Here is a 10963-nt window from a genome sequence, read left to right as displayed (position 1 = left end):
TAAAGTACAATATTTGTACATCGGAAGAAACATTTTTACGTGGTAGAAATAACAATTTTTTAATCCGTGAAAAACACTCTTTTTTTCCGTCTAGAGTTGTGCAAAGTCTGTAATGCCCCTAGTTTTGTTTGTGATTTGTTTAATTGATAATGCAATCTCTTCCCCTTCTTTTGCACAGAATTGATGACCTACTTAGTAAACTTGAAACATCGAAAGAGAGCAATGACATGAGAGCGGCAAGTACGTACATACGCACACTGGCATGGGCAGAATTTGGAGCAGCACAAATACGTACGCACAAAATTCCCCCAAAACGTACTCAAAATTTCACATGCATAGACATGCGAGAACCAGCCAACCCGTCAACTACGTAGTGTGTTTCTAAAAAAAATTCCCCAAAACGTACTGAAAAATTCACATACATAGACATGCCAAATTTGGAGCAGCCGTACATGCATATCACTCATATCGGTACATTCAGTAGTTATTATTATTATTATTATTATTATTATTTAGAAAAAGAGGGGGACCCCGCCCTCTGCATCCATCCAGTACATTCAGATCTAGCAATGACATTAGGTAGTCACATCCATATCAGCACAAATTGTGTAATCTGTAATCTAGGTGAAGTACGAGGGAACTTCCCTTCCAAACAGTAAGTACAGAGAAGCTCGGGAGGAACAGGGGAGCAGCAGAAGCTTTCCCTTCCAAACAGTAAGCAGAGTACTTTTGCTATGTTATCACAATTGTATATATACTTGTGTTCTCTCCACAACGTGAACAATAAGCTTTGCATTAATTGCGTCACATGCAAGAGATGCGGATGCAGATGACCAAATAGTTACAAGATAAATAAAAAGATCCCTGTAGTACAAGGTAAAAAAAGAAGCGACACTCACGTAAATAAGTAGCAAAATATATATAAATTGTTTGTTCTTGTAAATAATCCAAAATCCAAAAGGGGCAACATACCCATGGATCAATGACATCAAGGCCCACACAAAAAACAACACCGGATAGTACCCACACTCACCACATCATCCACTCTCTGCCGCCATTCGTCCCCATATTGCCCTCCTCATCTGGCAACAACGCCATTGTTGCATCGTTGCAACCATTGTTGTCAACTAGGTTATCACCAAAACAGTCATTACTTAGGTCACCTTCAGCATCGTCACCAGGTGCTGCATAAGAAAGCGGCTCCGGTCCTTCGAACACGGTGTCCGGGCTTGTGTCAAGCGAGCCTGGTCGCAGAGGGCATCCCAAAATATCTTCTAAAGTTCCTGTTTTCTGGTAATACCCCTGTGCTGTGGGTTGCTGACAGAGCTGATGATGATCATGGCAATTAGCACACTCCATGGTATTGACTACTTGTGAGGAGATTTGACTTGTGTAATCATCACATATCGTCAACTGCTGCCCCTGATTGTCATTTGCGTAGACGACCGGGTCCATGGCATTGTTGAGCTGATGTTCACTCGCGTACTGATAGTTGAATAGAATGGTGGATTGGTTCAAGCCATATGTTGTCTGTAACTCCATCTCTTCTACTGAAGCTTGGTAGACATGTTGTTGGGGCATCATCATCAATGGTGTCTCAAAGAATCCATCGTTGTATGCTAATGTTTGCTCTTCCGTATCGACATCGACATTGTAATTATGGTGATCTCCATCTAGGTATCCTTCGTGTAGGTCAGTGCCATGGGTAGCAGTAATCGGCTCATATAACGTCATGGCGTGTTCTTCTTGCAAGGATTGGTGGTGATGTTGCCCGTGCTCCAACAATGGCAGTGGTGTCATGAGGTGTTCTTCCTGCAAAGATAGATGATGCTCATCTGAGTAAACTGAGGTCTCTTCATGCTCTGTGGCCTGCTCCGGCTGCTGAGAGGTGGTGGCTGCAGTTTTCTTCTTCCTCGTCGACGGCTCCTTGCTACCATCTGATATCCTCTTACGTCTCTTACAATTAGCGTCAATGTATTTCTTTTCTTGGATCGTGCATAGAACGAACTGATCCATCTGCAGCCATTAATTAAAAAAAGCTGTGTTAATTACAATCATGTAGAGACAATATATTGATCGATTAAGCTCATATATATGTTACACGTAGACCGATTGATGATCAATTGCACTACACGTGTATGGATGGATATTCGGGCCTAACTAATTAGCAAGACATATATGCTATACGAATAATCATTTGAAAACCAAGGAAATTAGTAGGAGTACTGTATAAGCAAAATACTGATCAGCACAATTTCAATTTTCCTTTCACATCGATCATCATGTTTTTAAATAGCGCGCTATGGCATTTAGCGCCGGTCTCATCCAGATGCTATAGCGTGCTATAGCGCGCGCTATTTCAAATAGCGTTTTGCAAAAAAATGAATCAAATTTAGCCTAAAATTAAATGTTTCAGCATAACAACATACTAAAAAGTTCTCCAATTATTTCGAAGACCGAATCCATGACATAAACAAAAGATACGAGACATAATTGAAGCACTGGAGGTGACGCCTCTGGTCGCAAGCTGGAGGAAAGGCGGTCTGTTGTGAGTTGGAGGAAGGAGTCGTCGCCACCGCCGGTCACGAGTTGTGCGGATTTGCTGCCTCCGCCCTCATTGTGGAAGTGGTTAGGTCTGAGAGACTAAGAGTGGGAGATTTTGAACATGGTCTTTAGACCGACGTGGTACTATTTGAATTTTGGACGCTATAATATTTAGCGATGCTATAGCATATAGCGTTTAGCGTCATTTAGCATGCTAATTAATATCAAAAATAGCGGCATAGCGAGGAAAATTGCTTAAACGTAGCGTCGGGTCTTCAGATATGCTATAGCGACGCTATAGTGAGGAAATAGCGCGCTATTTTAAACTGATCAAGGCATGAACTTCCAAGTTTTATTTTTGAAACGAGATGTCCGTAGACAAGCAAAATATATGCACGTACGTGCGCCTATTTTATTTTCAAAAAGGGGTCCACGTGTGTAAGTATATGTACCTGGTCTTTGCAATCAGCCAAGATGTACTCATGCATGGTCCACTTGTCGGCCTCACCTCCTATATAGTAGACGAGGAGCTTCCTGGTCCCGACGAGCTGCCCCGACGGGCCCCGGAAGAACTCCTCTGTCTTCCCTGAGCTCTTCCAACCCGCCGACACCCCAACCACGTCGTTCAACTTTCGCCGAGGATCGCCTTCCTTGTTCGTCAGGCACGGCTCCCTCTTGGTGAAGAAGTACCACCTGTCCACCCCATATGCCTTTCGTGCCTCTACACATTTGACGTCAAATCAAAACCGACTGTCATTAATGAATTTGTTCGATCAGCATGCATGAACTAATTCAATACAAACATGCATTAATTGTCTAGAATCAACAAACTCATCGGTCCAGAAATTAAAACTCAGCAAAAAAAAAAGGAACCAAGTTGTTGGGTATACATGTACAGATCAATCTGTCTCACTTAATTTAGAGATCAATCCAGCAAGGTATGCTGCTGGCTGCACACAAGAGTTCAGCCCCGAAGGTCACATTCTGGTGCCTAAACTTACGAAAAATTAATATATGCATCTACGAGAGATGTTCTCGGATTGCAATCGTGCATCTCTTACAATTAAAATTTAAAATGACATGGGTGTCACATTTCTCTGGATTATTCCAGAATTAACCGGCGCTATTCTTTTAGTGGTACGTGACGTACCCCTCAAAACAAAAATTAAAAATAAAATAAAATTGGAGATCATCCTGGCTAGCTAGCTGATAAGATTAATTAGGACATATTGGATTAACTAAGCTGATCATCTGGGCTTACGTACCGACGAGCTTGTGGGGTTCCCAGTTGAGGATGGGGACATCGAAGAAGATGACTTCAAGAGGCAGCTTCCGTCCGTCAATCTTGCGGCGGAGGAACACCTCCAGCAGCTCCATGTCCGTCGGCTCGAACCGGAACCCCGGCGGGAACCGCAGCTGCGGCACCACCTCATGCTTCTCCTTCTTCATCAGCATCTTCTTCTTCTTCTTGCCGCTTCCGCCATTGACGGCGACGGTCAGCTGCCGATGTTCATCATCATCATCATGGCCGCCGGCAGTGCCGGCGCCGGTAACCTCATGAACCTCCTCGAGATGTACCATGGAGAAGAAGAAGAAGAAGAAGAAGATTGATTCTGGGATTTGGCGATGGGTTCGGTTTATGGCAAGGAGTAGCTAGCTAGAGAATTGTATATGGAAGGAAGCTAGAGAGGCAGGGGTTAATCCGTTAATTAACTGGTGGTAATGACGCGAGAGCTCTCAGGAGAGAGAGTTGTAATAAAGTTCGGCATAGGGTTAGTTACTTGTTGTCGTACGGATTGAGTTGTACGGATGGACCGCAAGCTTCTTGGTTTCTTCCGACGTTACCATCATCGTCGTTGTCATGATGGGCCGCAGTTGGACCCGGGCAGCAGCTCATTTGGGCACAGCTGGGAGGAAAGCTATTGGGCCTTGTTGGACATGTGTAGTTTTAGTTTATTTTTTTCTGTTTCTACCCTTCCTATGAAGTGAGGGTCTAAAATGAAATTTCCTCTTGGTTCTATCATTGTCTTTGTGGGATTTTTGTGATAGAGAGAGGAGCCTAAGGTGTGCTGTTTGTCGCACATATATGAATTGGCGCTCTTGTTTTAGCGGATTTATCGATTTTAGTTTGGTGCTTTGGCCTTCGTTCTAGCGTCGAGTTTGATCTAGTTCTAAGGTTTCATTGATCCTTCTTTTTGCTACCTCTAGATCCTCTTTGGTGGTTTCTGGTACGAAACAATGGTTCAACAACGTGCCTTCTAGAAGGGGGGGGGTGTCTCCTTCGGCCATATTGGGTTCGACGATCTCGGGTCCTCACTCTCGTGGTATCTACAAAACCTCTGACACTATTCCGGCCTTGTGTAAGTTCGGTCTTCTCCAACGACATGAATGAAAATCAAGATGTGAAGACTAGAGGTAGAGACGTCAATGATTTACATTTTTTATCTTTCATTTGTACATGTTCTTGTGTTTCTATCAATCGCTTCTACTACCATTGTTTTATTTTTAAAGTTGTAAAATAAAAAAATATTCTACGATTTTTCGAGGTAGGGCCGCGTGACGTTTCATGGGTTCTATTTTGTTTCCGAAAATTGTTCTAAGGTAACAATATTTATATGACAAAATAATTTTTTACATGATGAAAACACACATCTATTAATCTACTGAAAAATAAAAATATATAAATTCGAACTACAAATATAAATCATTTTCAAAAATCATATATTACGACCAAAAAGTCTCAAAGAGTCAGGCAAAAAATTGAGCACCGTTGGATGCACCGATGCAGTTGGCCTCTTTACCGAACTGAACCCAACCCAAAACACGCGTCTTGATTCCCTCCATAGTCTCCAGCTCCAGCCCCGACCCGGCCGACCGCCGCCGCCGCCGCCGGAGCTCCAGTCCGCCGTCTAACGCCCCCCCTAGCGCAGCATAAACTCCAGTGGCACAAACCCCTGGGTACCCAACCACCAACCTCGCTAAACCCCATCCCGCTTTTTTCTTTCCGCCGGCGCTAGGGTTCCGGCCGTGATTCGCCGGCTTTGGTTGGTTCTCCCTTCCAGGGGCGCAAGCCTCCTGACCGGGCAAGATGTCGACGACGGCCACGAAGAAGAAGAGCAACTACAAGGAGAAGATGGCGCGCCGGAAGTGAGTCCCCCCGCCCGCCCCGCCTACCTTCAGTTACCTTTTCTGTTCTCGATTCCTTCCTCGCAGTATACCCAATACGGTTGGTTGAACTTATAATGAGGAATTCATGTTTTATGCTTCTGTGGTATTTCCTGGTGCGTGCCATTGGTGTGGAAGAGGTGTCGTAGAAAGTTGCAGGCTTGGATGGATAGTATCGTTAGTGGTGTTTTTGTATCATGAGGTGGAATGAGGGGCTGGGAGCTATCGTTTTTTTTTGCACAGCTTAACCTTTATAATCACCTAGTTGAGCGGCTGCAATGCGCCGGACTTCATTGCTGCGATGGTTCTGGTATCGGATATCTGCCTGCCATTATATGTGTGCCTGTAATAACCGAGTAATCTTGTCTGCCGTAATCTCCTAGTATAAATTTGACATTGGCTGACGCAGAAGCGGAACCACGTTTTGAGTAGATAAAGCTCTGAATCCAGGGAGTCCAGCATATCTGTATGATGCGTACTCTTCAACGCAGTTTTGGGGGTTGTGGTCAATAGTCACTGCTACCTGGATCCGTGGTAGTCATGCCGTCACAGTCAGCATAACTCGGACACTTTATGTACCGATCATGTAAAAACACAAAGTGGTCATGATGAAGTAGATGCTTGCTTCAACTACCTCCGGTGTACCTTTCCTGCTGTTAAGTCTCGCAGGCTTCAGCAAATCTAATTATCTTTTGATTTTCCCATGAAGAGAGGAGAACAAAAAGGAAGAACCAGAGACGCCCAGGTACCGAGATCGTGCTAAGGAGCGCCGTGAAGATCAGAACCCAGACTATGAACCTACAGAGCTTGGTTCGTTTCATGCTGTGGCACCTCCTGGAGCTCCTGGAGCAGATTTGAGGTAACCCGTCGCATGATTCACATGTCTGGCACTTCCATTCTCTGCTCAGTTTATCACATGTTCTTCAATAATTCAAATCCTGCAATTGCTTGCTTTACAGGCTAGCGGATGCCCAGAAGATCTCAATCGAGAAAAGCAAATATCTTGGAGGTTGGTAGTGTTATCATATTTATTTATTTTTGAGCAAAATAACTTTTGCCTGTCCTTTCGTGTGTATGTTTTGTCTTGCGCTGTTACATGTGTGAGGTGTATAAAATGGGAAGCAGGTTGCTTGTCGGAATTGCCTTATGTCTGTAAACCTGTCAGAGTTTCAGAAGATTTTTTTTTCCTGAATGAAGTATAAAGAGCATCTACTTAACCATTGATCTGGTCAATCAGTAATATGCAGTCCCCACCCCCTCCCCAACCCCACCCCACCCACCTTGTAATCTAGATCTGAGACACATAAAGGCAACATGATGTGTCGTCGTCGATAATTAACTTAGATCTCTGATGCTCATCTTTTACCTTTGGAATTGTCATTCATTCCAATTTGTGCTTTTAATAGGTGATTTGGAGCATACTCATTTGGTCAAAGGGTTGGATTTTGCTCTACTAAACAAAGTGCGAAGTGAAATTGACAAGAAGCCTGATGCAGAGGACGGGAAGGATGCAAAGGCTAGGTACTTGGCATCACTGTGTAGATTTAGCACCATACCTACTTTTTTTCATCTAAACTATTGGGGTTACAAAATAGTCAGATGTAGTGTGAATTTAGGATCCTATAAATATGCCAACAAAAGTGCTGTCACTTGCATGATTGTCACTTGTAAAACAACTGAATTAATAAGCACTAAGTTGATTCCACTAGGGCACTGCTATGGCTCTTCATAGCTTTACCAGCGTATTTTCTTGAAGCTGTTATGTACAGTTGAGTTTGTGGGTTTGCTAGTTGATGTTTACGTGTGTCGATTTTAGTTTTCAACCTCATTTGGAGTAGCTGTGCAGTATCTTCTCAGCTGAATATTATTTCCTGTACATCATTGTCAGCAGTCACCAGCACCACCTTGTGTTATAATGAGACAAGATATTTTGTACGGAACCGTATGGGGGAGCCCTACTCAAGTATAACCTTACAAACTATCTGTGTGCCTCAGTATGTTGGGAGCATTTCTACATTATTTTCCACTTCCCTTTTGCAGGGAAACAAAAGAGGACCGGGCAATCTCATTCCGCACTGCAATTGCAAAGGCATGATCCATTTTTGGTTTATCAATGATGGCTTGTTTTCTGCATAACCTTTGGATTATATAAAATAAAAGCACATTAATTCCCATTCTTCATTGATCGCAGTCTGTCTACCAATCCATCGTAAAGTCACAGAGCACGCCGAAGGCAAATGAGATGTTTCTTCCTGGTCGGATGGCATTTATTTACAATATGGTATTTTCTTTAAAACTTCTCGTCTTTAGTGCTTTCCTGTGCTGAATTATGCAATGGTGGTGATTACATAGTCCCTAGTTGTAGACAAAACTGTCATATAGTGTGAACTATAACCCTTCTCTGTTTTGCTTTATAGATCAGAACTTATACAGTAGACTTAATTATTATGTATGCATTAGTATGCGCAATACCTCAATGCAGTTTGGAAAGTTGGCATAATACTGCTGTCATGCCAAAATGATTACATGTTGCTATTGATCCTTTAGCTTTTCCCGTGTGCTAGCATGTAAATGATATTATTCTTATGTTATCTTCATTTTATTTGTGTTGCGGTTATTGTGATGTGTGGTTAATAGATTTCCTTGTTCCAACCAGGAGGATGGACTTATTACCAATGATATTCCAACAACTCTTCACAGGAGCAAAGCTGATTGCCCTGTTCCAGAGGTATTGTGACAATAACTGTGTTGCTGTTTCTTGTAACCTCCTTTTTCTTCTCAAACAGCCATCTTGCTTCTGCAGGAAATGGTTACTGTCAGCGTGGATGGTTCTGTACTTGACAGGATTGCGAAAATTATGTCATACCTTAGACTTGGATCATCAGGGAAGGTCTTGAAGAAGAAGAAAAAAGAGAGGGATGCAAAAGGTATGTGCTTGCAGATGAAGGTGAAATATCATAGAAGAACTAGAAGGTGTTATAGTGAGAAAGTAAGAACAGGAAATCTTTCTTGATTAAGACGTGAGATAACACACTGAAGTGGTTTGTTTGGATATACAAGGAGTGTCTATATTCGAAGTGACATAGAAACATAGATAAATACTTTGTCAAGATGGTTCAATTTGAGTTCAATTGTTTTTCTAAAATTCTTTCAAGTTTTAGCTTCTGGTGCTTCTGTCATGTTTTGCCTTTGTTCAATACTGATTTAGTGATAGCAGTAGTTAATGGTTCTATGCTATATATCCATCATACTATCTTGATATTGTTGTTCGCGCAAATTAATCAACTGGCTTAAATTATTTGTTAGCTATGATGTGATTATAATTTCTTTACTTTTTCATCAGCTTCAGCGCTAGTTTTACCTGTTGAACTTAGACATATTATTGTGTTTATATATTGCAGGAAAGAATAATTTGGCAGGCAGCGACTACAATGAGGGAGTAAGACCTCCCCAAACTAATGGTTCTGCTCCTAAACACCATTTAGACAAGGAAATGCTACCACCTCCACCCCCACGAAAGAGTAACTTCAAAGAAAAGGAGAAACAGCCTGCCCCTATTGCTAGGGCAGATGATGACGACATATTTGTTGGAGATGGAGTTGACTACACTATTCCTAACAAGGAACTGAGTCATAGCCCCATCTCTGAAGATATGGATGAGTCCCCACATAACCATCAGAATCAGTCACATTTGACTGAACCTGTGTATGGTCCTATTCAACCATCTGAACCTGCTCAAGCTTGGCAACAAGTGGTAATTTTATTGATGTTCTGCAACAGCAGTTTTTTTTTAATATATGTAAAATACAATTATGCACTCTCAATGTTTAGAATAAGAGTAAATGTTTTTCTGGTTCACATTTGTGTTGTGCTACAAAACTTGCTCTTATAGCATTTTGGGGGAAAAACATGTCTTTTTCCTTCAACTCAGCTCTACTGATAGTTTATCTCCTGTGATGGTAGGGTGGTTATGATGCTATTCAAGCCCAAATGGCTGCTGCTGGATATCAAGGCGAGTGGCCAGGCTATCAGTATGCTGAACAGCAGCTGGCTTATCCGGAACAGTACATGCAACAGGGTGCTCTGGGATATGATGTATTAGCTGACCCAGACATACCCCAGGATCCAAGGTTGATGACTCAAGCAGACAAGGATAAGGGTCTAGGTTCTGTTTTCAAACGTGACGATGACAGGCTTAAGCAGCTAAGGGAAAAAGATGCACGGGAGAAGGACCCTAATTTTATTTCAGATAGTTACTCCGAGTGTTATCCTGGTTATCAGGGTTATAATCAAGAGATTGCAGGGAGTGATGATGAAGATGATTTGTCGAAGATGGACATGGGTGGACGGGTAAGCGATGTTTATGTGTGTGAAATTCCGTTGCAGTTACAGGCCTATGAAACATGGGTTTGGATGAGCATCACATTTCACATGTATAACTGTAATCTATGTGTATGATTTTTCACTTGAGCCCATACTCCATTCTAACTGTGGCAATCCCTGTTCAGGCGAAGGGCCGTCTTCACCGGTGGGACTTTGAGACGGAAGAGGAGTGGGCGAAATACAACGACCAGAAGGAAGCCATGCCGAAGGCGGCGTTCCAGTTCGGGGTGAAGATGCAGGACGGCAGGAAGACGAGGAAGCAGAACAAGGACCAGAAGCTCAACAACGACCTCCACAAGATCAACAAGATCCTGGCGAGGAAGAAGGGGGACAAGGACGGGGGCGAAGGACACTATGACGATGATCTGCCTAGCGTGAAGAAACAACGCGCTTGATCTTCACCAGTTGCTGCCCCCTTAGTTTTCGGTCTATCCTGTCAGAATTGTAAAATGGCCATGCCTTTTCTTTTGAGCTGAAACACTGGTGATCGATTTGTAAGCTAGCTCAATGTTGTTTATGAATGCATTGGTAATTTATCTCTGTTATTGAAGCTGTCTTCCATCTCATTTGTTGTAGAGCCTGAACTACAAGTGATGAAAAAAGTATACCGTAGGATTACCTGGAAGGAAGAAAAATATTCAATCACAAATACTTACTCGCACTATTTTTCATAGAGGGTCAAATATTTTATTACTCATGGCTGTAATTTTTAAGAACCTTAATCATAAGTTTTGAGTGCTGTACTATTTTGGAGAGAGGGAAAAAATTGCTTATCCCCAGTTTTTACAGCCCATGTTTTTTTTAGGGAATTTTGAGGAGCTACAGCCCATGAATAAGAAGCCTTTGACGGCCCATGAAGTGAGAAGCCTTT

The 10963-nt window shown here is 42.6% G+C and overlaps 2 protein-coding genes across 2 annotated transcripts; one reads left to right on the top strand and one right to left on the bottom strand.

The window, feature by feature from the left end:
- Window positions 1-875: 875 nt before the first annotated feature.
- LOC112272435 (NAC domain-containing protein 26-like) lies at window positions 876-4245 on the bottom strand. The gene is made up of 3 exons (XM_024463175.1): window positions 3810-4245; window positions 2997-3265; window positions 876-2016 (listed from the first exon to the last, which is right to left on the bottom strand). The coding sequence occupies exons 1-3, from the start codon at window positions 4123-4125 to the stop codon at window positions 1030-1032; spliced, it is 1572 nt and encodes a 523-aa protein (XP_024318943.1). The 5' UTR covers window positions 4126-4245; the 3' UTR covers window positions 876-1029.
- Window positions 4246-5355: 1110 nt separating this feature from the next.
- LOC100843302 (suppressor of mec-8 and unc-52 protein homolog 2) lies at window positions 5356-10667 on the top strand. The gene is made up of 11 exons (XM_003577841.4): window positions 5356-5691; window positions 6419-6568; window positions 6669-6718; window positions 7116-7230; window positions 7750-7798; window positions 7901-7990; window positions 8366-8437; window positions 8513-8636; window positions 9111-9463; window positions 9673-10059; window positions 10218-10667. The coding sequence occupies exons 1-11, from the start codon at window positions 5633-5635 to the stop codon at window positions 10485-10487; spliced, it is 1719 nt and encodes a 572-aa protein (XP_003577889.1). The 5' UTR covers window positions 5356-5632; the 3' UTR covers window positions 10488-10667.
- Window positions 10668-10963: the final 296 nt, after the last annotated feature.

The sequence above is a fragment of the Brachypodium distachyon genome, chromosome 4 (assembly GCF_000005505.3).
Source record: "Brachypodium distachyon strain Bd21 chromosome 4, Brachypodium_distachyon_v3.0, whole genome shotgun sequence".
NCBI classification, from domain to species: Eukaryota; Viridiplantae; Streptophyta; class Magnoliopsida; order Poales; family Poaceae; genus Brachypodium; species Brachypodium distachyon.
Note: the sequence above shows the minus strand (reverse complement) of the source record. Positions and strands in the feature narration are given on the sequence as shown.